Below are 26,328 nucleotides of genomic sequence, written 5' to 3' on the forward strand. Positions count from 1 at the left end.
GGTAGTCTTCATCACTAGCCTGATTGTGCACAGTCCTATCTGCACACTCTCCATAAGCCATGTCAGACATCACACACATTTCTACTCGGCAGAAGTGTGGAGGAAGCTGACTTCTGCACCACTTTTCTGAGGAACACTGTTAAAGCAGCCGGTCAAGATTGTCTCACTATACATAAATTCATCTTTATTGCTGCCTTTTCTTGTTAATGGTATAATCCAAAACGGGCTTTGCTGAAATTTGTTTCTTTTAGAAAGTTTATATCCACTCTAAAATCTTTGGCATCAACTATTTACTTGTGCAAACTAACATTTGACTTTATACATGGAATTTTGTGACATTGAGGCTCAAATTCCCCTGAAGTGAGGTGAGAGAGAGAGAGAGAGAGAGAGAGAGAGAGAGAGAGAGAGAGAGAGAGGGAGGGTCTAGTTTTGCTGTGAAAACAATATGCATTCATATCAACCATTCTCACGACACACTGGGACACAGGTTCTCCACGGAATGTAGAATCCCCCAACCAAATTCCTCTTACACCAAGTACCATGAACTCCACGGTCCCAGAGCATCAGCATCAGATCACAGGAAGGCATGGGGGTTAGAGCTCAGGTGCAGTGGGGCTAGTGAATCTTGTCTGAAACTCCAAGCAATCTGCTTATATATTTGTGAGACACTTACTTAGAAGATTCTTGTCTCCAGTATGTCAAAACTTCACGACTCCACAAAGGCAAATAACATATAATAATATAACATATAATTTAATAATATATGGTATTATAATATAATTTAATATTATAATATTAATAATATAATTTAATAATATAATATATAATAATATAATAATAATACCTCACCAGGAGGCACAATGAATGAAATTAAAAGGAAAAGAAATAACTAAATAGTGTGTGTGTGTAGTGGTGGTGGGGGAGAACAAACTAACAAAACCCAAAACTTAAGAAACATCAACAAAACTCAAAGCTGAATCTTTGATAAAGATCAGCAATATTGAAGTCAGAAATACTGACCCATGTCTGTAATCCTAGTAGCCAGGAGACTGAAGCAAGAGGATCATGATCTGGGGTCAGCCCGGGCTACCTGGCAATGTTCTGACTCAACAACAATAGGCTTCATGACTCCACGTGTAATGTGACCACCGCCTCCCACCCTAGCTGTCGTCCTTCCCTGCCCTGACGAGCTTCACTCCTTCTTACACTGCAAAATCCCAAACAATCCCTTCTTTCCCTACAGCAACAATAGGAAGAAAACATTAGCAAACATTTACCCACTGACCAACACAAAAGTCAAATGACTAAAACCAAAGAAAGGAAAGATGAGACACTGGGCTCACTTGCCTTACAGAAATAAGTGAAAAGAAGATTTTTTAAAAAATTGTTTTTTGAGACAGGGTTTCTCTGTGTCCTTGGCTTCCTAGAATTTGCTCTGTAAACCAGGCTGGCCTTGAACTCACACAAATTCACCTGCTTCTGCCTTCCAAGTACTGGGATTAAAGGTGTGCACCACCACTGCCTAACAATGAGTGAAATTGTAAAGGAAAAACATGTGGGTGATTTTCTAGAAATACACAAATCAATTAAAACTGACAAGAAACAGAAAACATGAGCAAATAAGTAACAAGAAAAGATAACGAATTGGTAACAAAGCAAAACCTAAATCCCAGATAGAGAACCAGAAACAAATGACCTCACTGTTGAAGTTAGTTATTTAGAATTAATATCAATCTTTTGCAAACTATTCCAGAAAATAATATTTCCTTACGACAGAAAAAGAAAAGAGAGACCTGCACTGTAATATTCTTTACAAATGCAGATGTAAAAAGCCTCAACAAAATACTGGACATACACAGAAGATCATAACACAACCAAGCAGGAGGAGGCCAGAATGGAAGGTTTGCATGGATTCAGCGTAAGTAAGACAAGCAATGCAATACGACAAGTTAATAGAGGTTGTGATTTCAATAGACATAGATGTAGACAAAATGTAGGCTGACATATCTAAAAACACTTATATATCACAAACTAGGAAAAGAAAAAATTTCCTTTCTGTATCTTTTTGGTTTTTTGAGACGTGGTTTCTCTATGTAACAGCTCTGACTGTCCTGGAACTTGCTCTGTAGACTTATTGAGATCCACCTGCCTCTGCCTCCCCAGTGCTGAGATTAAAGGCGTGGGCCACCACTGACTAGCTAAGAAGGCAATTTCTTTAACCTGGTAAAATACAACTAGGAAAAACTATCTACTACAATAATATCTAAGGGTAAAAGACTTCGCTAGAGGTCAGCAACAGGATACACACGGTCATTCTCACCAGTTCTAAAAACACCCTAGAGGAGAGTTTAGTCAGGGCAATTAGGAAAAACAAAAGGCATCTAGATGAGAAGGAAGGGGTAAAATCATAGTTTTGGAGATTATATTATTATAGACTTAAAGATTCCATAAGCAAACAGAAAGTATTAGCTAATCAGTGCATTTGGCAAGACTACAGGATACAAGATCAATACAAGACTTAATTGGATAGCAGACTCTTCTCTGGCATGTTGCTTTCTGCAAGTCACCATGATCTAAAAATATTAAATGGAAAATTCCAGACATAACTAATAAGTTTTAAATTGCATGCTTTTCTATGCAGTGTAATGGAAATGTATTCCTTTCTTGCCCAGAGTGGAAAATGAATCACCTCTCTGTCCGGTCATCTCTATGCTATATAAGCTGTCTATATGCCTGTCAGTCACTCAGAAGCTGCCTTAGTTACAATATCACAGCGTGTCTATTACTCATTAATGGCCACTATTTAATAATGGCTTGAAAATGCAAGAGTAGTGATGCTGGAAACTTAGATACGCCAAAGAGACAGTCTGCTGGACAGTGTTTCTGTCCAGTGAGAAAATGGGCATTCTCAGCTTGACCAGGGAAAAGACACGCTGTGGCTATGCTTCTGCACCATAGAGTATCTGAGGTCATGTCCGATCAACCTACTACACAATGTTATTATAATTGTTATCGCTTATTAGCTAATGTTAATCTCAAATCCTGCCTAATAACAAACTGAATGCTTTCCTTGAAAAGTATACATAGAAAAAGCATACAGCTTTCAGTATTACTACAGTTTCAAAATCAACTTGTAGATGAGAAAGGACTTTTTTTTTTTTTTTTTTTTTTTTGTCGAGGCAGGGTTTCTCTCTGCACCCTTGGAGCCAGTCCTGAAACTTGCTCAGCAGACCAGGCTGGCCTCAAACTGACAGAGATCCGCCTATCTGTGTCTTCCGAGTGCTGGGATTAAAGGCATGTGCCATCACTGCCTAGCTGGAAATGAAAATTTAAAGCATCAAAATAAACAGAAATCTAATGTCAATGGATTTCAAGACTTAATTATGCTAAGATGGCAATACTCTTTGAGTTAATACAGATTCAAAGCAATCCCCATTAAAATCCCAGCTGTCTTATTTACAGGAATTGGCAAGCTTATCTAAAATACCTACAGGAATGCAAAAGACCCAGATGAGTCTAAATAAATTCTGAAAAAGAAAGGAGCTGGAGAGATGTCTTAGTGGTTAAATGTGCAGAGGGCCCAAGTTCGATTCCCAGCACACACACAAGTACCCACAACCACCTGCAGCTCCAGCTCCAGGGAATCTGACACCTCTGCACTTATGTGTGTATCCAGACACACAGACACACACACAAAATAACCAGGACCAGAGACCAAAATTCAAGAGTTAAAACTATATAACTCATCATAGAAAACGGGGATCCAAATTTCTGTAAGCTTGGCAAAGTGTTTTCTTAGATACATAAGATCAGATCCGGGTTAGATGATGGCTCAGAGGTTAAGAGCACTGGCCGCTTTTCCAGAGGTCCCAAGTTCAATTCCCAGCAACCACATGGTGGCTCACAACCATCTGTAATAGGGTCTGGTGTCCTCTTCTGGCCTGCAGGCATACAAGCTGGCAGAACACTGTATACATAATAAATAAATCTTTTTTTAAAAAAAATCAGATCCAAAGACCATGCAACAAATGGAAAAAAATAGAATAGCTATATTTCAACATAATTAAAAAACATTTGTGCTTCTGGGCGGTGGTGGCGCATGCCTTTAGCCTTTAATCCCAGTACAAACAAAAACCCACCAAATTTGTGCTTCAAAGACTACAATCAAGAAAGCAAAAGGATACACTCCTTTATTCCAGCACTCAGGAGGCAGAGGTGCTCAGATCTCTTTTAAATTCAAGGCCAGCCTGGTTTATACTGAGAGCTCCAGGCCAGCCAAAAATATACAGTAAAATACTGAAAACAAGAGACTGGAGAGATGGCTCAAAGTAAGAGCACTGACTGCTCTTCCAATGATCCTGAGTTCAATTCCCAGCATCCACATGGTGGCTCACAACCAATAATAAAGATGTCTGAAGCCCTCTTCTGGTGAGAAGGCAAACATGCAAACTGAACACTGTATATATAATAAATAAATAAATCTTTAAAAATAAATAAAAACAAAACAAAAAAGAAGGAAGGAAGAAAGAGGGCTGGAGAGACTCAGACGTTAGCACTGCACAGCAGCTCACAACCATCTGTAACTCCAGTTCCAGGGCATCACACACATCTGACACAGACACAGACACAGACAGACAGACAGACAGACAGACAGACACACACACACACACACACACACACACACACACACGGTGCATACATGGTACACATATATACATGCAGACAAACCACTCCCACATAGAAACACACACACATAATAGTAAGTTTTTTTTTTTTAAAAAGGAAACTAGAAAGTACTAGTTAAGAATATGTAAAATGGTGCAGGTGCTTTAGACAAGTCTGACATTTCTTAAAAATGTTAGCGTCTAGGCTGAAGACATGCTCGTGGGTTAAGAGCCCTGACTGTTCTTCCAGAGGCCCTGGGTTAGAGCCCTAGTACCCACATGGTGGCTTACAGCTGTCTCATGATGCCCTCTTCTGGACCCCGTGTGTACCAAGTGCACCTGTGGTGCAGAGACATATCTAGGTAAAACACCAATACATATAAAATAAAATAAATTATTGAAATACCATTGTATCTAGAATTCCACTTCAAGATATTTTCTCAATATGAAACATTATGAACCCATTGTGTGTTTTCACATAAACATTCCTTACATTTAACTATAAACCCGTCTAGTATCTACCAACATAATGGCTGGACAAACGATGGTGTGTCCGTACAGCTGCATGTTTCTGCACATAACAGGGACAAGGCCTGAAAATATGCTGAGAGAAGTCACAAACAAAAAGACACGGATTTCATGACAGTGTTTCTATGGGATGTCCACAATAGGCGATGAAGGAGACTAGGGTTGGCATGGACAGGCAGGTGGGAGAAATAGAGAACGGTTGATAACTCCTGTTTCGGGAGATGACAACATTATAGAGCAGGATGGTGGTGATGGAAACACGCAGCTTTGTGAATGCATTAATGATCACTCTGTACACTGTAAAATGGTCTTTACCCGGTGTGAGAATTACATCTCAATAAAGCTGACACTGGGGAAAAAAACTGAGCGATTCAAGAGGCAGTGATGTACGATTTGTATCATCTCGATGCAGACCACCGAAACAAAGACACCAGAGATCCAATACTCTGAAAAGTGGGCTGGACTTTTAATACTTTTCAGAAATTGCTGTTACTTTTGACTGCTGTGAAATTCACAAATATAAAAGCAAATTTAAAAACAAGTCACAGGAAAGTTTGATGTGATTTTACAGTATTACCCTTTTTATCTTAAGAAAAATAATGCCCCTGCTAAATGTTTTCACAAAAATCCTAAGGAAAACTGTAAATGCACAGAGCGCTGTACTACTTGCAAGAAGCACGGGGACTTCTCAGTTATTGCCATGGTACATAAAACCCAAATTGGACACTCCTTCTTATGGAAGACAATTAAAAGGAGGTTAGAAGATAAACAAAAAGAAAAGGAGCAAAGGGAAAGGCAACAGCAAGAAAAGCTGAGGATGCTGGTGAGGCACGCACCTTCTGTATCATCACGCACTTGTTCCACCAAATCAGTCAAATCCTCCCAAGAGTCTTTGCAAACGGCAAAAAGAAAGGAAAAGAAAGATAAAATGTCATGCAGGCAAGAAAGGAAAGTGCTTTTAAAAATAAGGTTCCCCAAGGGGTAACTGAGAGGGAGGCGGCCTGGGATTCTGTCATTTAACAGAGATTAGCAGGGAAAGGGGCTGGGACTGCGACCAAGAAGGCGGAGGTATTATTGCACCACTGAATGCTCCAAGCTAAGGTCAGTTACCTCAAGGTTCCCAGTGGACAGAAACAAGTACGCTTACTTTGCACAAGCAACATAGATGTGCTTCTGTTGAGAGCTCAATTAGACTCTGAAATCTGAACGTGTGCCACAGCCACACCATTCGGCACTTACGTGGAACACTTCAGCAAAGCTGAAAGCATGTCAACATTTTTTCTTCAGACTCAGGACAAATACATATCATGATGAAAATGATCGGCTTTTCTTAAAATAATAAAAAAATCTAAGCATGATTTCTAACTCTTGCCCACAGAACAAAGACAAAAGTTGTCATTCTGTGCACACATAAAACAAATCACCTAAATGTCACTAAAGTCAGGTGGCCTTCATTGTGCAGAACTGGGAAGGTGTGGGCAGCACCCCGCAACCACAAATATTAATGTTTCTACATGACATGAATGGATGTTCAGATTAAGCAGTGAAATCTTAAACAACCTCAAGCAAATGCAAAGCCTGCGCTTTCACCAAATGAGTTAAGGAACAGTCATGAAACATGTTTCATGTTTCCAGGAGTTTGTTTTCTTTCTCTTTTCTAAAGATTTTTTTATGTGTGTGTGTGTGTGTGTGTGTGTGTGTGTGTCTGCTGCACATGTGCTGATACCCACAGAAGCCTGAAGAGGGCGCCAGAGTCCCTGAGCTGGAGTTTCAGGTAGCTGTAGCTCAAGCGGCCAGATATGGGTGCTGGGAACCAAAGTCAGGTTCTCTGGAAGAGCAGCAAGTGCTCTTCATCCCTGAGCCACCTTTACAATCCCCAGAGACTTTTCAAAACTGTGGCTTCATGTATGCAAATATCCCTCAGAAAGTGTCTCCCACAGGAAAAGTAGACTTCCAAAGCCGCTCCTATGACTTCATGGTACACTGGTATCTAAACATCTTCTGTGGAGACGTGGCTGAGTGTGCTGTTCTCGTTCTAAGCCCTCGACTACATTATGTGCTACCACTGTATACCACGGAAGGTCAGGGGAGGTCACAGCTCATGCAAATGTGCTTTCAGCCACCCATTCACATTACTGGTCTACAGATTCACCATGGTATCTTGCCGCGAACAGGATGGACATCCCCTCTTACCTTTTATTCACTAAAATTTTACCGGTCACCTAATAAAACAAAATCTCTCCTTAGTAAGACAAAACAAAGCTCTCCAAGACTTCTGCAGAGGGTCTGCAAAGTGTAGTGTCCACCAGGGGTCTCTGTGACGTCTCCTGTGTGTCCTGTGTAGGGCAGTTTCTGACGCCTCCCCCTCTAGGGTCCACCCCAGGCTGGCCTGGAAGAGCTCAGAGCAATCTTTCTGCCTCATTTTTCCGAGTGCTGGGATTATGGGGTGGGATTTCAGAAATACAGTATCATGCTCAAGTCTGTTTTCTTTTTCTTTTTTTTTTTTTTTTTTTTTTTTTTTTTTTTTTTTGGTTTTTTCGAGACAGGGTTTCTCTGTGGCTTTGGAGCCTGTCCTGGAACTAGCTCTTGTAGACCAGGCTGTTCTCGAACTCACAGAGATCCGCCTGCCTCTGCCTCCCGAGTGCTGGGATTAAAGGCGTGCGCCACCACCGCCCGGCTTGTTTTCTTTTTCAAAAGTGTATGAGTAACACAACCCACCAAGATGCGTCCTCTCTCTCAGAGATCAAGAGCTCCTTTACTTTCACTTCCCTATCCTCGGCATCTTGGGAATTTACTGCAGAACAGATAGTGAGTTGGGGCGTGACTAGCACGCACCCCTCCCCAAGAACAGACATGCTATTCTTTTATAATTCAAACTCTAAGTCTTATAAAATGTTTTTGTTTTGCTTTGTTTTGGGGACAGGGTTTCACTATGTAGACCAGGCTGGTCTCGAACTCACAGAGATCCACCAGCTTCTGCCGCTCCAGTTACAACAGTATTTAATACATTAAGAAGTGGGCAGACAACACCTGCTTCTTTCCTAACACATTACCTGCTGCAGACAACTATATTAACAACATGTACAAGAAAATGCATTTATAAACTTGGGAGAGAGACTAGCAATCTCAATGCCTGCCGGCTGGTTACATTTTCATCAGCTGACACAAACTAGAGCAGCGGTTCTCAACCTTCTTAACGCCGTGGTCCTTTAATACAGCTCCTCATGCTGTGGTGACCCCAACCACAAAGTTATTTTGTTGCTACCTAGTAACTGTAATTTTGCTAATGTTATGAATCGTAATGTAAATATCTGATATGCAGGATATCTGACATGTGACCTTCATGAAAGCGTCATTTGACCCACAAAGGTGTCACGACCTACAGAGTGAGAGCCACTGAGCTGGAGTAACCTGGAAAGAGGGAACCTCCGGCAATTTCTGTAGGTTCTTGCTTGAGCCATACACACTTCCTTGACATCCTCCCTTTATGTATGATGTAATAGACATTTTCTTACCCAAAGTTCGTTCTGAATGCGTTTTCCTCTTTTTCCTTTTTCTTTCTTTCCTCTCTCTCTCTCTCTCTCTCTCTCTCTCTCTCTCTCTCTCTCTCTCTCTCTCTCTCTCTCTTTCTTTTTGATTTTTGAGACAGAGTTTCTCTGTAGGTTTTGGTACCTGTTCTGGAACTAGCTCTTGTAGACCAGGCTGGTCTCGAACTCATGGAGATCCGCCTGCCTCTGCCTCCTGAGTGCTGGGATTAAAGGCGTGCGCCACCACCACCCAGCTTTCGTTCTTTCTCTTTCTCTCTTTCTTAAGACAGGGTTTCTCTGTGTAGCCCCGGCCTTGAACTCACAGAGATCCAGTTGCCTCTGCCTCCCAGGCAGTAGGATTAAAGCTGTACACCACCACCACTACCTCCCAGCTGAAGTTGTATTTTTGCAGCAACAGAAAGCAATCTGAAATGACCTCTACCTAACACCATAGATAGATGTGCTTTAAGAATCTGCTCTAGACCAAGTGTGGTGATACACTCTAATCCTGGCACTGGAGGCAAAGGCTGGCAGATCTCTGAGTTCGAGACCAGCTCGCTCTACAGATCAAGTTCCCAACTACATAGGTCTCAAAAAAAGAAAACAAAACAAGAATTTGCTACAGATTAAGAACTACACCAGATCTTATCAAAGTGTTAAAGCTTGGCCAGGAAGCTTCTGAAACAGCTTTGTCTAAAGAGTTTCAATTCCCATCTGACCCAGAAGGAAACCTAGTGTTCTCATGGCCTGTGTGGTGTCATGTGACTGAGAGCAAACACGTGGCCACTACTCTTCCAAACACTTAGCTTACTTAAAATACTTAAAAATCAGTTATTATTTATCAATGTGAGTATGATGTAAAGATATGTCCCACTTTGCAGTGAGTTTGAGGTTAGTATGGGCTATTTAAGACTGTCTGTCTGTTTATCTATCTCTCCAGCTGCAGGGCCTGTAACTTGTGACCCTCCTGCCTCAACCTGCCCAGTTCAAAATAAAGGTTTAAATGTTTAGAGCACCCTGACAATGTATTTTTAAAGACTCAAGCATCAGATATTTTACTTCTAAAATGAAAACTGGCAAAATATCCAAGGTGTAGCAACAGACACCCAAACTCCATTAGAAAACTGAGAACTCCATTGTCTGCCGCACAGCAGTGGCCAAAAGAACTCTGGCTAGAGATAGTAAAGGAGGGTCGGGCTGTCGGCTGCACCCACTTAAAATCCTGTACTTTTACATTCTGAGACAGGAGCTCATTACATTGCCACAGTCGGCTTCAGAGTCACTCCGTACCCTACACAGGCCCTGACCCTTTGTCCTCCTGCTTCAGCCTTCTGAGCAGCTGGAATCCCAGGGCTAAGACACTGCAGGGAAGCACAGGGGTAACACAGGCTATAGCCAAGATGTAGAACACTGAGAAAGCATGTTCAGAAAGAGCATCGAGATAGAACTTTAAGTAAAATGTATTACTTTTTATTTTATATGTTTTTTGTGTATTGTGACTTTAACTAGAAAAAATAATGCTGTTTTAATGAAAATATACATGTATAACAACACTAAACATTTCATTTTTAAAAATTCCATTCTTTTGAACATACTGACACAGAAACTTGTATTTCTGGGATATTTAAGTATAGTGAAAAGCAAACAATTGCTTAGGGACAGTTTCATTTATCTACATGAATGGATCTAGCTCAAAAAAATCCTATTTCTTCTCTAGAACAGTAACCAACAAAAACTGGGGGTTGAGATGGTTATTGGGCAAAATACCTAGGGTGCAAGTGTGAGGATCTCAGTGTAAACCCCCAAACCCACAGTCATCCATGTCTGTAACTCCAGTTCTGGGCCATGCCTGCTGGCCAGCCAGCCCAGCGCATCAGTGAGTGCCAGGTTCTCTTGTCTCTCAACGGTAAAATGGAGAGATGACAGTGGACGACACCTGAGGCCAACCTCTGCCTCTGTATGTGTATGCACAGGCCTACACATACTGTGGACATACGTGCTCTACACAGACAAGACACACTACACATACTGTGTACATACGTGCTCTACACAGACAAGACACACTACACATACTGTGTACATACGTGCTCTACACGGACAAGACACACCTACACATACTGTGTACATACGTGCTCTACACAGACAAGACACACTACACATACTGTGTACATACCTGCTCTACACGGACAAGACACACTACACATACTGTGTACATACATGCTCTACACGAACAAGACACACTTACACATACTGTGTACATATGTGCTCTACACAGACAAGACACACCTGCACATATTGTGTAATACACACACTTCACACACATACACACACATTCCACACAAACACAAACAAAACAACAAAAAATATAAAGCATTACTCCCCTGAAAGCTACTCACAATGCTGACACAGGAGGACACCAAACTCAAAGTTAACCCTGGGCAACACAGAGATTCCCCAACACTCTCTGATAGCCATAGCAACTGGCAGGGGCAAAAAAAGCCACAGTAGAAAAGCTCTCTGCTAGAGACGCAGTTCAGTGGCTGAGGGCCAGCTGATGCGCGCATGGGGGCCTTGGTTTGATTTCTCAGTACCACAAACAGCCCCACCCTATGAAAAGGAAAGAGAGGAAGAAAGAAACGCAACTGAAAAGCAGAGGGCACGGTGGGCACACACAGCATCTGCCCCTTCCCCAGCCAGAACTTGATCCCCAGGCTTGGGACTCTGGCAATTTGGATAAAACTGAATTTCATGTAAGCGCTATCATGGCTAGAAAAAAAAAATGTGAAAATGATTTATATTTCAGAGATTAGAGTGAATGACTTCCTTTATCTGTGATGCGGAAGCTGACAACCCAAGAAGAGTTTGTGTGAGCTCTTCATTCATTACAAAGGCACGAAGGGTGGGTAGTGGGGGTGGGGTGAGTGAGATTCCCCCCCCCCCCCCGTGGTTAAAAGCATTGAAGACCAGAGTTCAGATCCCAACATCAATGTAACAAGCCTGACACCCCCCTCCCCCAAATGTCTCTAATTCCTTCTTCAAGGAAGCTGATGTCCTCTGTCTTCTGTGCATGCCCAGACACATTACATATGCTCACACGGACACACACACACATGCACACAAATAAATACATATATACTTTAAAGGCAGAAGGGAAGCAGGCATCATAGTACACAAACACACCTATAATCTCTGGCACTCGGTAGGTGGAGGCAGAGGACAAGACCAGCCTGGGGACACATGGCCAGATACTGGCGCAAAACAAAACAATCAGCTAAACCAAACAAACAACCCAAGCAGTCTAATTTTTTTAAGGGTTAAAGACTAAACAATTAAAGATAAACATAGCAGCTTTGTCTACTGGAGAGTACAATTGGAAGGCTCTGCAGAGAACCACAGCCGCAGACAGCAGCGCGGGAGTACCTGGGTACGACTAGGAAGGCGTTTGTTCCTAGAGGGCCAGTAGGGGTCATCCCCCAGCTGCGCTGTTTGTTACAGCGCTGCTACAGCAACCCTAGCCGGCGACTGGAGGACTGGAACACTATTAAAATCTACTAGTATTTCTTACTAGTCTAGGAATTTACAGAACCCAGAGGCCAGGAGGGGAAAACTTACCCAGGAGGGTGGCCTGAGACACGGCTCTCCCAGCAGAGCAACTGGAAAACATGAACCTTGTCCAGAGTACTTTGCCCCTGGCCTTGCACTGCGCCCACAAAGGCTGCCTTGTGCACACACAATCACGACTCTGAGAACCTGACAGTATAAATCTATCACTAACGGCCACTGGCAAGAAATGTGCTAAGTCTCCCCAAGGGCTGATTACAAAAGAGGTGTGTGTGTCCGCGTACATGTGTGTGCACATGTGAGTGGGCTTACATGCGAGCATGAGTGTGTGTGTATGTGTGCGTGTGTCTGTGTGTGTGTGTAGGATGCAACCATAGACAGGGCATCCTCTTTTGAGTTTCATGGGCAACTACACTAACATACACATGATCCCCTATATATGTATATATAAAAAATATAAAGGCCTTTTAAAAAGTGATTTCTGGACCAGATGATGACACCCTTTGCTGACTACATTGAAGGTGTAAAAAAGTAGGAATAATATAGAAATATTGCAATTTCACTATAGATAATTTTTATATTCTTTTGCATGTTTATGTGTATTTTGTATTGAAAGTTGTGGTGATGACACATAGGTGTCTATGACACACACTGGCTATGGCACATGCATGGCTACAGCATGTACATACGCTCCTGTAAAATCATACTCCTGGAGTCACAGGTATGCCACTACACCCAATTTTCTTGCTATGTTTTGAGAATAGCAATAATAATAATAATAATAAGTAAAAAATTAGAACTTTATTCTTTGCAAATACAAGAGTTTAAATCCATAAATTTCTCCTTAAGTGTTATTTACTGCTTCCTATAAGTTCTGAAATGTTGAGCCTCCATGTTCATTCAGCTTGAGGTATTTTTTAGTGTGACTTGATTTATGAATACTTAGAAGTCTGTATTTTAGTTTCCAAAGGTGTAATTTTTCTTATTTATCCAGTATAAATTTAAGCATTTTATCAGAAAAACCATACTTTGTATTATTTTAAGATTTAATGTTCACGGATACTTTGTGATGAGCTAAAACAAAAGGCCCCAAAAGATATTCATGTCCCAGTTCCTGGAACTTATAAATGCTATTTGATTTGGAAGTAGTTTCTACAGATGTAATTGAATGACAGACTCTGTGACTACCTTGGAAATGCAATCATATATGTCCTCGTAACAGAAGGCACGACAAGGAAACAGAAGCAAAGTGAACGTGGAGGCAGATTCAAGTGATGAAAGTCGGCCACCAAGTACAGGAAGCAGCAAGGACAGACTCTCCCTTTAATGTTGTGTGTGTGTGTGTGTGGTTTTTCAAGACAGGGTTTCCCTGTAGTTTCTAGAGCCTGTCCTGGAGCTAGCTCTTGTAGACCAGGCTGGCCTCGAACTCAGAGATCCGCCTGCCTCTGCCTCCCGAGTGCTGGGATTAAAGGCGTGCACCACCACCACCCAGCTGTCTTTAATCTATGTTTTAATCTTGGCTTAAAACAAAGGTTTCTGACATCTGGTATCCATAACTGTGACAGAATAAAGCTCTGTTGCTTTAGGGTGCCACCTCTGGAAATGAATCTAACTTCTTTTAAGGCCTAGAATGTTCCTTAAAGCCTTACAAAGAGTTTGCATTCTGACCTTTGGGAGGGAGAATGCTTTACGTACAGCAGTCCCTCTTTTCCATGCTCAAATCTGCAACCAACACACTCTGAATATTATGTTTTCCCCTCTAAATACTCTGCATTTTTGTGTTTGTATACAAACACAACTACAATAAAGTTTAATTTATAAACCAAGCATAGCAAAAGGAGAACTACAGTAATATACTAGGCTATATACTATATTATAATAGGATAATTGTGATGAATTATGAAAAAGTGTGGTGGAAATTATATTCTGAGCATTGGCCTACTAAATATTCTTCCACAACAGTATTTAGTGCTTGTTATGCAGATGTTTTACACATTTGCATTGTTTTTCTCTTAGGCTATTAAGTGCTTTTTGAGGTTCTGCTACCACAAGCCAGAATATTTTAACATACATATGATGAAAATTCTTTACCTGTAGACTGGAAAGATGGCTAATCAGTTATGAGTACTTACTGCTCGTGCAGAGGGCCCATGTCTGGTTACCAGCCATAGCATGGCCTCTTACAGCTGTCTGACACTCAAGTTCCCAGAGATCTGACACTCTCTTTTGCCCTTCATAGGTTCCTGCACACACATAGTGCAGGATGTCACTCAGGCTCACATACATACACATAAATACATAAATATTTTTTTTTGATTTTTTGAGACAGGGTTTGCTGTGGTTTTGGAGCCTGTCTTGGAACTAGCTCTTGTAGACTGGCCTCGAACTCACAGAGATTTGCTTGCTTCTGTCTCCCGAGTGCTGAGATTAAAGGTGTGCGCCACCACTGCCTGGCCACATAAATAAACTCTAAAAAAATATTCTTTGCCTGTATTGTTATTTTCTTAAGGTAGATGTCTGATATGGTTGCTGGAACTATTTTCTCAAGACCTTTAATTTAAATTGATAAAGTAATTTCCAAAAGGGCTGTCACTGGGCTGGCAAGACTGCTCAGTGGGTAAAGGCACTTGCTTAGCAAGCCTGGAGATCTGTCAAGGTGAATAACAGAACCCATGAAAGGCAGGAGAAAAGTGACTCCACAGTTGTCCTCTGACCTCCACATGTGAGCTGTGTCATGCACACCACACCCTGCATCATGAATGCGTGTGCTCATGCATACACACAAAAATATTAACAAATAATTCATTAAAAAGGCTTTTACGCTGGGCGGTGGTAGTGCATGCCTTCAATTCTAGCACTTGGGAGGCAGAGGCAGGTAGATCTCTGTGAGTTTGAGGCCAGCCTGGTCTACAGAGTGAGTTCCAGGGCAGGTTCTAAAGCTACATAGAGAAACCCTATCTCGAAAAAACAAAAACAAACAAACAAACAAACATGGCTTTGCAACCCAAGCTCCTGGCAGAGCCCGTGTCTTCTTCCCACACTTCCATCAGTTACTGAATGCCATTATCCACAAGCAGTAACAACTTTATATGAAACCATATTCTAACATAGTAGGTAAAGTGGACATGAGCTAAATAGTTTTTAAACATCAGAAACAAGCAGAGGAAAGATATTTTAGTAATATTTTCTCATAAGATTAATGGGGTTGAAGGGATGGCTTAGGGGTTCTAAGCACTGACTGTTCTTGCAGAGGACCAAGCTTTGGTTTCCAGCACCTGTACACTCACAACCACCCATAACTTCAGCTCTGGAGGGTATGGTGCCTTCTTCTGACCTCCTTGTGCTTCTCCTGTAAAATACACACTGGGATACTCTTTTTTTACTCTTTTTTAAATTAAAACATATGTGAATCCCTGGCTATGCTTGTACAAATGAATGGGTAGAAATACTTCATGTCAACAGGGAGTTCTTGGCATCAGCATCTACCAGTATCTAGATGGCAAACCCTACTCTCTCACCTTGAGACGATCAACCCAGTGGGAATATACAAACACCTAATTCCAAACCTACCCCTGTATTATCCTTTGGGAAATCTCACCAGAGGTAAATGCTGTCTGGGTTTGAATCCACGCTGCAGTTTCTAAGAAACCAGGACTGCCCTTTGACAAACCAGCAGCTCACACTTGCTTCACAGGAACCTTTGAATCTTCAGCTCTCTGTAACCTTCACTCTGATTACGAGGTCTTGGCAAGCAGGCGACGTTCATCCCCAAGGACAAAACTCTGCCTCGAGGGATGCACAATACTAATCAACTAACAGACAAAAACACACTCCTGGTCTGAAGTCCTACACCTGCTGCTTGCTGGTATTTCCTACAAACCTCTCTCTTCTTGCTAGTACAGATGCTGCACATCTCGCCAGCAAGGCCAAGGCAGCTGCTGGAGGGAGCCCGGGTTCTGCACTGTCAGCCTCGGCATATTCTGTTATCACGCACCGCAGCAACCCTAAGTTAAAGGAGCAGAGCCTCATTTCTCATGTAATTCCTCCCAAGCCAGCCAGGGCTACAGAGTGAGACCCTGACCAAAATAAATAACTAAATAATAAATGAATAAATAATAAATCCCCTCATAGCATTTTTTGTGATCTGTATTTGAGAAGAGTATTTTAAGTCAATAACCATGCAAACCCAGTGCTCAGGAGGTCAAGAGGTCAGGGCTAACCTAGGCTAAACAGTGAGTATTAGGTAAGATCCTGCCTTAAGAAAAAAAAAAAAGCTGGGCAGTGGTGGTGCACATCTTTTAATCCCAGGAAGGCAGAGGCAGGTGGATCTGTGTGAATTCAAGGTCAGTCTGTCTACAGAGTGAGTTCGAGGACAGCCAGGACTAGGACTACAGAGAAAAACCATATCTCAAAAAAACAAAACAAACAAAAAGATAAACTTCAAACATAGAGTTATGCAAACTTAGAGTTCCTTTCTGTTTGTTTAATACAGCCAACAGACCATCCATGCATCTCTTCTAATGCTGGATTGGGTTAATGGAGAACTGGACAGTTCCTGGTAACGGGTTTGCTTTCCTACCGTTTTCTATTTTTGAGCCAGGAAACTGGAATGCAGCAAGGATTAATCTAGGTTTTATCATCTTTCCTCAGACTCCCAAGTAGCTACCATTTCTGATGTGTACTACCCCACCTGGCCCTAAACCTCTGTGTAAGCGTAAGTCATTATGCATGTGGTATATGCGTGTGTGTGTGTATACATATGCGTGTGTGTGTATATATATTCACGTAAATGCAGGTGATGACCATGGGCCAGATATTGACATCTAGTGTCTTCTCAGTAGCTTTCGACCTCACACTGAACCTGGAGCTCATTGGTCAGGCGAGCCCGGCTGGCCAGAGACCCCCATGGAACCTCCTTTCCTGTTTGTCTCCAGGGCCGAGATTTCATGTCTGTGCAGCCACACGTCTGGGCATAGGAACCCAGGTCCTTAAGCTTGCACGGCAAGCACCTCGCCCTCTGAGCCCTCTCCAGCTCTACACTGATTAAAAAAAAAAACAAAAAACTTGTTAGCCAACAAACCCTACAAATATCCCCAACAAATAAGGAAGTGTAGGAATATGGAAGAAAAGGGGAAAGGGGACATGAGCTTAGAAAGCTGGAGATTTAGTTTAAGAATGATTTAGAGATTTCATTTACAGAAATCTATCCAAAAATCATCAATTTACGAAGTAAAGATAATAAAACTAAACGTATTATTTTCTCTCTTGATATAGAATACTATTTGAGACTTTTAACTTAAAATCAATTTAATCCCACAACAGATAAAACACAAAGGCTCAGGACTTCACTCTTTAAAGATTCTCTTTAAGATACCAGGAGATTTATAAACACACTACCAGCTAGGTAACCAATGGGGTAACCTGACTTTAAATGGGGCCACAACCATAGACAAGTTGCTGCTAATACTTGGAACTATGACAGCGATACCTACCCTATCCCCATACCTGACGTTTACGAGAGTCTCTGAAAACAGACTTGTTTCTTATTCTCCTGATTCTGGAGGAAGTACAAACTTGTTTCAAGAATGCGGCTCTAAGAAATCCAGATGCAAAGGAACACAAAACCCCACAAAGCACATCACTTCACCTCAGAAACGGCAGCATTTCTAAAGGAACAGAAACACGTGTAAAGCATTTTGCTTCCATTCTTGGGAAAACCAAGGGCACAGCCTCTGAGTACCCACAATGCTTCATGGAGCGGGCTGAGGAAGCCCTCAGTCCATGTGTGTTGTTTGACACAGGCCCAGCTCAGGATTGGGAAGGCCTTGTTCTGGTCCAAGTATGAGTGTTGACAAATGATTGACCAGTGTGTGCAGGAACTAGTGAGTGCAGCTCCCTCCTCCTGGGATGTTTACTGCCTGAGACTGCTCATCCACGGACACCCATAGAGACTAGCTGGCTCCTCCCTCAACACTATACACAACACACACACTGAGGTTCCCGATTGCTGCAGTAGTTGGTGCCACTCGAAGTGAGCCCAGCTCTTCTGCACGTGTGTCTGTCCTTTCTCCCCCTCACTGCCCCAGCCAGCTCCCAGACCCATGCCATGTAGGGTATGCTAGTATTACAAGTCCTTTACTTCGAACTTCCACTATGCTTCCAGAAACTTAAAAAAAAAAAAATCAAAGACTATTTCTGGTAGTTCAGTTCAGCGGCAGCTGTGTTTCTAAATCTGCAATCAAAGCACTTGAGAAGTGGAGGCAGGAGGATCAAGGGTTTAAGGCCAGCCAAGCCTTCATAGCAGGTTCAAGGCCAGTCTGGGCTATAGAAGACCCCATCTCAAAAGCAAAACAACACAACAGCCAAAGAAACTCAATTTCACAAAGGTGATACTGTTCCTCTGGTGTTGACAAGACAAAAGAAAACCAAGTCACATCCTAAATCATTAAATTCAGCTCTTTAAGGGAGCTGTATATTGTTTATATGACAGGATAATAATTAGTAAAGAGTCAACTTGAGCCGTGGTTCTGTGGGGTTGGCTGGAAGGTTAAAAGATGACATGATAATGCCTCCTTTGTTAGCCATGGTCTATTAGCACAGAGAGCAAGCCTTGTCTTGCTTTTGCATTCTTTATTGGTGAAAAGGGACTCGGGACCTGAAGATAAAAGCTTGGCAGCCACCCGAGGCCTTGTGACATTCTCATCTCCAGCCCATGGGCCGGCTACTTTTCATCAAGAAACTTCCACTTCTCAGGTGGCTGTTCCTTCCCTCTGGTTCACTTTTCACTACTTTAGACTGGATTTGTTATCTCTCGTTTGTTATCTCACTTGGATGATTTTAATAGTCATGGCTAGGGTCCCTCGAGAGCATTTATCGTCCTGATCTACCCACAATGTTGCTGCAAGCGTGCTCACTCTGTATTAAGAAACTTCATTCATAGTATCCCCAGGTATAAAGCCCCACAGCTTAGAGTCAAGCCCAGGTGCCCCATGCCAGAGTTATCTTTCCAACCTCACGCCCTGCGATGCCACACACAGTTCTGCAGGTTTCTGACCACCTGCTCTTCCTTCACAGGGATAGCTCAGGACAGACGGAGGAGCCCTGCCCCACATCCGTGTGCTGATCATCTAGTTATGTCTCAAGGTTTAGCTCAGGCCTGTGCCAGGAAGCTTCCCTGGCCCCTCCAGCAGACTCAATACTTCATGCTGACCAGATTAGCTTTTAGTTTTGGGGAGAGGACACACAAGAATGAGGGGTCATTTCGAATGCCAACAAGCATGGAGCGAAGGAATCAAAGCGCTGGTTCTCTAGGCACTGCAGTGGGCAGAAGGGCCTTCCTACACGGTGCCCTCATAGTGAGGGACAGGAACTGTTTCAGAAAACAAGACCTGGAGTCCACGCCATCTCCAGAGAGAACGATTTTGTCTGTTTTCTTTTGTGAAATCAAGGGGTCTCTGGGGTTTTGAGTGATCAGATCTTTTCTGTATAAATCAACCAGGAGACAGTCTAGGCATTAGGAGTTCCAGTTTCTCAGTTACTCAGCCACTGACCACACAGTTGAATTGAATAGTTGTCAAGGGTTTTAGAAGGAAAGCAGACATTTCTTGGGTCTAAATCGCTGTTTAGACACAGTCAGTAGAGCAAGGAAACAAACCTGGCTTTCTAGAACATTACAATTCAAATGTTTCCTTGGCTTTATACTTAAAAAAAATTCATGTGAAATAATTGTTTCTTTCACCTAATTTAAGGCAAAATGCCCCCAATATACTGTTAGAATCTTATTAAGTTTCACGTCCTTTCTAAGTGACTAGGGGCCTGGCTTCCTAGATCAAAGGGTGCGCCCTGATAGTCTGCACCTCTCACTCTCTTTGTCCTTACCACTAAAGCTCCTGTCAGCAGCGACACATTTCTCAATGAAGAACTCAAACAGTATTATTACAAAGGTTTAAACAAACTGAACAGCAGAGTTGTGTTCACCACAGAGGCAAATATATACTCAAAAGTATCTTTAAGAAATGGAGAAACTAGGTTTTATAATTAGGGTAATATTTCATAGCATGACTTTCAAAATGAATGGGGATTCACAAACCAAATACATCAAGCGCACTAGCTAAAAGACTTCTTGGTACTGTGATTTTCTTTCTTAAAGACTGCTAAAGCGTTGGAGGGTGTGTAAACCGTACCGGCACTGTACAGAATTTTAGCTGATGGCCTCCAACCCTTGCGCACATTCTGAAACATAACTAAAGGAAGCTGTTCAACTGACAGAATCAACTTAACAGATGCCAAACATCTTTAAAACCACTAAAACATTGTTAGGAATAAACATACAAAGTGACAGCTTTTGTTTTGTGACCTTAACTCTAAAACTCTTAACTTTCTCAAGGCTCAGTCTGACTGGAAAGAAGAAATCCTCACCACACACAGTAGAGTCAACCTGAATCAGGATACAATTGCAACCCAAGGTCAAAGGCGTGGAATCACTTTTCCTAACTCCAACCTGCTCTGTGCAGTGCACCTGTCCCTGCAGATATGCCTAAGTACCAGGCCGGCGTTCATAAAGGATTTCTTGTTGCATGCTAATGTTCTCATTTGTGTTTTTTGAAGAATAACATAGCCAAGAAGCCGCTATATTTGCAGCAGCTTGGAATCTGGGAAATTAAGGAGTATAAGCTAAAAAACACCCTACAAGATTAGTTGCAACTGTAAACGTAGGTAAATAAGTCTGTGTGTGTATACATATATACAAACATATGTATATACACATGTGCACATATACTGACCTTACTAATAATGCTTAGCCTCTTCAAGACACGCTTTTGTTAAGAGTCCACATCCTTAAGCACTGAATTGAAAATTGCTTTCCCACTTAATACTATGTAAAAGGAGTAACTTTCTCGCATGCTTTCTGGGTGCTACCGCCTGCTTCACAATATACAGCTGACAGAACACTCCTCTGGCTTCTCCGCTGAATTTGTTATAGCCTGTAACTACAATTGTGCTTTCTTAATTTAATGTTAGGAATCACTAATCTCAATATTTTAAAGAAGGAACACAATTGATAGCTCTTTCCCTATCTGTTAGCAACCGATGTTTAAATGACCTCAACTGTTCCCTTTGAAGGGCTTTCAGACAAAGAACTATAACAGAACACAAGCATGTGCAGAAAGGAGACCTCAGGGGGTAGGGAAAAATCCTTTCCCCAGTAAGCAGAGACGGGGCGGGGTGGGGGTGCAGGGAAGCTGAGCCCTAGATAATAAGAAAAGCCAAGAGGGGCTTCTCTCCTCCTCTGACCCTCCCGGCCCCTGAGACAATGAGGACGCTGCTGAGCGGTGCTAACAGCTGGGATCTGACCGTACCTTCATGGGTAGGCTCTGGGTCAGGTGTAAGGGAGATGTCATCCAGCTCTCGCAGGCAGAGCCATTCTCCATCCATTGACACTCGGAATTTGCAAAGGTAGATGGTCTCCATGGCAGCCTGTGTGATCTTGTCAGTGGTGGGGGTTGGCATGTCAGTCGGAGGCGTCAGGGCCGACATGATGACTCAGCTGGGACCACAACACACACACACACACACACACACACACACACACACACACACACACACACACACAAATAAATAAGACCTCGGAACCAAGAAAAAAAAAATTCCCAAATCCCAAGCTCTTAAACAAAGCTTTTAGGAAATGGAATAGGAGACGTTGGAAGAAAAAAAAATAAAGAGAAAAGAAAAATATCTTGTAGAGCAAACTGCTCAAAATAAACAATCAATTCTATACTATCTTTTCTTACTGGCAATTCCTAACAGCAAAATTAGATGGTGTCCGTCCTCTCCAGCGACCTCTCCTTTATCTTCCTTTCCCTTTATTCCAGCCAGGCTATCTATAGGCTAAAATCCTACACACCCAATGCTGTCTTTTAAAGCTGGTTTTCAAAAATTGGTCTTAGCATGGATAAATAAAAAAAAAATCCTCCTTCTTTGTGCAGAAAAAAATACGAAAGAAAAAATACAAAAAAAAATCAACCTATATTTTAAATTTATCTGAAAAAAATTTGACCAGCAGAAATCACTACAGGACCTGCTCAGACGAGCCGGGATGCAGAGTTCTAACAGGATTGGCTGTGCGCAGTGAGCAGGGTGTTGACCAAAATGGCTGACTAATGAACTGAACTGAAAATTCAGGCTCATGTGACCAGCTGCTCCGAGAGAGCGCTGGGCGAGCAATTCCCAGGATGCTTTATAGATGCTGCTGATGCAGGAAGAGCAATTAGGCTGCTTCTCTCATCCTGCACAGCCCACTTCCAGACTGTGCTAGTCAAACTATGATCAGACCTAACACAATGCACAGATCCTCATCAATTCTCTACTCTCTTGAGCAGAAGGGCAGGAAAGCAGGGCAATATTAGATAATGCTCTGTGATAAGAAGCAATCAGAATAATTTACTAAGCACTTGATTCACTTCTCCCCCTGTACATTCTGCTATTGAAATTCTTTACTACATAAAAGGTGACTTTTCTCCCCCTCCCCCAAGACAGGGTTTCTCTGTGCAGCCCTGGCTGTCCTGGAACTCACTCTGTAGACCAGGCTGGACCTGAACTTACATAGATCTGCCTGCCTCAGCCTTCTGAATGCTGGGGTTAAAGACATGAGCCTCCACCACCCGGCAAAAGATGACATTTTATGAATAGTTAAAACAGGTTTTCTAAGGTATCTTATTCTTAGGCATTTATAATTTGGTTTTATAAAATACAAAGAACTTACTTTTAAAGACAGTACAGGAAACACACACACACACAAATCTTAAAGGTAAAAACATAAAATCCTGATCAATGCCAACTCCTTTTCCTTTTGATATATTAACTAAGTGTCTGCTATAAATATGAAGTGCATTTCTAAAGAGAAATTAAAACCATGTTATATTTCTAAAAATCTTCCTTTCCTGGAATGTACTGAACACATATTTAAATTCTTAAATCAGTCAATATGTGTGCAATTCAATTTGTGTTACTATTCATGCCCTGACAACACAAAGTCAGGAAGTAGCTTTCTGAGCTACCTATGAGGCAAGAGCAACACTTTTAAAATATTTTAGTGACCAAAGACACCTCCCTCTACAATTTAAGGGTTTCAGTTTAAAGGAGAAAAATATCTCTTCGAGAAATCTAACCCAGGGCTGGAGAGGTGGCTCAGTGGTTGAGAGCACTGAGTGCTCTTCCTGAGGACCCAGGTTCGATTCCTAGTGCCCACATGGCAGCTCACAAGTGTCTGTAACTCCAAGAACTGATACCCTCATACACGCAGACAAAATGCCAATGCACATAAAATAAAGATAAATTATTTAAAAAAAAGAAGTCTAACCCAGACAGCCAGGGCTATGTAGAGAGAGACCTTGTCTCAAAAAGAAATCTAATCCAGTCAGGCATGGGGAATGGCACAAACTTGTAATTCTAGCGCTCATATAACAAATTTATATTTAGCCATATAGCAAGTTTGACACCAGCCCAGCCTAGGCCACATGAGATTCTGTCTCAAAAAAGTGATGGGTGAGGAGGAGTGTAGGCGAAGAAAAGGCTCCAGGTCAATGGCATAGTTGAAAACATAGGACAACAAATACATAATAACTTTGGATGCTCTGTGTTTGTCTAGGGTCCAATATAGACTCTCCTACTATCTGCAGGGATACATTCCATGTTTTCCAGATGTCTGAAACCAATGATAGTTGTTTTCTTATACTGTACATACATGACTGCTCAATTTATAAACTAGGTAGAGTAAGAAGAGATTAATAACTGCTGGGCATACATGTCTTTAATCGTAGTACTCAGGAGGCATTGACAGGTGGATGCCCAAATTCAAGGCCAGCATCATCTACAGAGGGAATTCCAGGAAAGCCAGGGCTATACAGAGAAACCCAGTCTTGAAAACAAACAAACAAACAAACAAACAAACCCAAAGAAATCAATATCTAATTATAAAATAAAATTATTAAAATATCACAGTAAAGGCTAAATGAATGTGGCCTGTTGAAAATAACTTTTCCTCGATACAGGAATTGTGTGGTACAGGCTGGCCTTGAACTCCCTATATAGTGGAGGATGACCTTAAACAGTGGATCTCCTTGCTCACACCTCCCAAGTACAAAAATTACAGGTTTTGCACTACATGTGGTTTATACTGTTCTGAAGATCAATTCCAGAACACTGTGCAATGCTAGGAAAGCATTCGACCAACTGAACTACGTTTCCAGCCCCTAAAACATCTTGCTGTGCTGTAGAGATATTCAATCAGGAAGGGGCTTGTCAAGGGAGGATGAGGACCGGAACTCAGTCCCCAGGGACCAAGTAAAGCAGTTGGGCCTGGGGGCGGCTGGAGGGAGGCAGAGACAGGTGCGTTCCTGGGGCTTGCTGGGCAGTCAGCCTAGCCTAACGGGTAAACTCCAGGCCAATGAGAGATTGTCTCACAAACCAAGGTGGAGCTGTCCCGTGGAACAACATTTCCTGGGGCCTCCACATGCTCAAGTGTGTGTGCATACAAACATACACACACCTTAGTTCCTGAACTCCCGTCTCTTCTTGCAATGAGAGGAGATAGTAGCCTGGCTCGCTGTGGTGGATTATGGAGGCATTATGACCTAGTGTCAGATGACAGCACAATGAGAACTTAACACGGGGCAGCTGACCTGATAACAGGAGAGGAGCACCTCCAGGGTGAATACACCAGACAAAGAGATCCACGCTTTGAGCTAGGAGCAGGAAGAGGTAAGATCTCTTAGCATTCTTTAGAATGGAGTGCAATTTAAAAGTAATGAAATTAAGTCGGGTGGTGGTGGCGCACGCCTTTAATCCCAGCACTCCAGAGGCAGAGGCAGGCGGATCTCTGTGAGTTCGAGGCCAGCCTGGTCTACAAGAGCTAGTTCCAGGTCAGGTTCCAAAGCTACAGAGAAACCCTGTCTCAAAGGGTTCTGGAACTTTCATCTTAGTGTTTTCAGACTACAGTGAGCTGCAGAAAGTGAACCCCCAAACAGGAATCATGCTAAACAAATACTGAACTAGCTCAGACTGATCACAAACTATGACATGCTGTCTTTTCACCAACCAGGTAACCTTACTAACTATGGAAGGGATCCAGGCTGATGAAGACAGCACAGCAGGAATGTTTGGTTATTGAGCAAAAAGCTTGGCTAAGATCCCTCTGACCCCTCCCAATTCCATTCTATTCAGCCAGAGGACACACAGAGAGAACCCAATGCGACTACAGCCTTGGCTAGGAGAGAAAAACCCAGTACTATTAGTTTGCCTTATCTGTCAGTCTGTGGCAGGATTGGAGTGATTTAAACAACAGCATCTGGTAAGAGCACCCTTACCTTCAGCGAGAGTTACACCTGCCCATCAGATAAAGGCCACTGAGTCATCATCACAACCACCTATTGTTCGTGAGCAATGAAATTATTCTAAAACAGCACAACTTAAATAAGTTAACAAAACACTTCGAAGTATTTCAAAGTGCCGTTTTATACATGGTCTTTATTAATACATAAATACATAGTGTCACATAAAAAGAAAACATTAAGCCATTGGTAAGACATGCAGTCTGGACTTCTGAACAGTTTAGTATTGGTAGAGTTACTGCCCTAGTATGCACTAAGTTCTGACCCCAGCATCACGAAAAACATTACTCTTTTCTCCTGTATACACTAACTATGAGCTACATTGTACTGCTTTCCTCATTTGAACCTATTTGTCAATAACTGCACGTATTTGCGAGGTGGCTGTGAGAAGGGCGAAGGCGTGGAACCCAAACCACTATGGATTGTGCTCTACCTGTTTATACAGCTTGGATTTTCTACACTGAGTGACTCAAAGCAAACAAGACACACATCTTGGGTGGAAGTTACATTCCTCGTAGACTGTGGCTCGCGCTCAGATGTGGCTACGAGACAAAGACTGACTTGTTAGGTCCAAGGCCCCTGTTGTGTAGAATGGAAAAACTCTCATCAAGTTAATGACTTCATTCACGGAATTTCTGTTTTCTGCTAGGTGCTTACAAA

General features: G+C 42.2%; 1 protein-coding gene across 6 annotated transcripts in view; it reads right to left on the minus strand.

The window, feature by feature from the left end:
* Positions 1–26,328, minus strand: part of Rufy3 (RUN and FYVE domain containing 3) — an 83,217-nt gene that overhangs the window by 44,129 nt on the left and 12,760 nt on the right. Inside the window, exon 1 of one of the 6 annotated variants that reach the window (XM_038321491.1) lies at positions 12,332–12,390. The exons of 3 other annotated variants lie outside the window; for them this stretch is intronic. In XM_038321491.1, coding sequence (XP_038177419.1) covers positions 12,332–12,383 — 52 coding nt within the window. In that variant the 5' untranslated portion in view covers positions 12,384–12,390. Of the gene's footprint in view, positions 1–6,028; positions 6,068–12,331; positions 12,391–26,328 lie in introns of those variants that run through there. 2 more of the 6 variants (XM_038321499.1, XM_038321517.1) reach the window with 2 other exon arrangements.

The sequence above is a fragment of the Arvicola amphibius genome, chromosome 1 (genome assembly GCF_903992535.2).
Source record: "Arvicola amphibius chromosome 1, mArvAmp1.2, whole genome shotgun sequence".
NCBI classification, from domain to species: Eukaryota; Metazoa; Chordata; class Mammalia; order Rodentia; family Cricetidae; genus Arvicola; species Arvicola amphibius.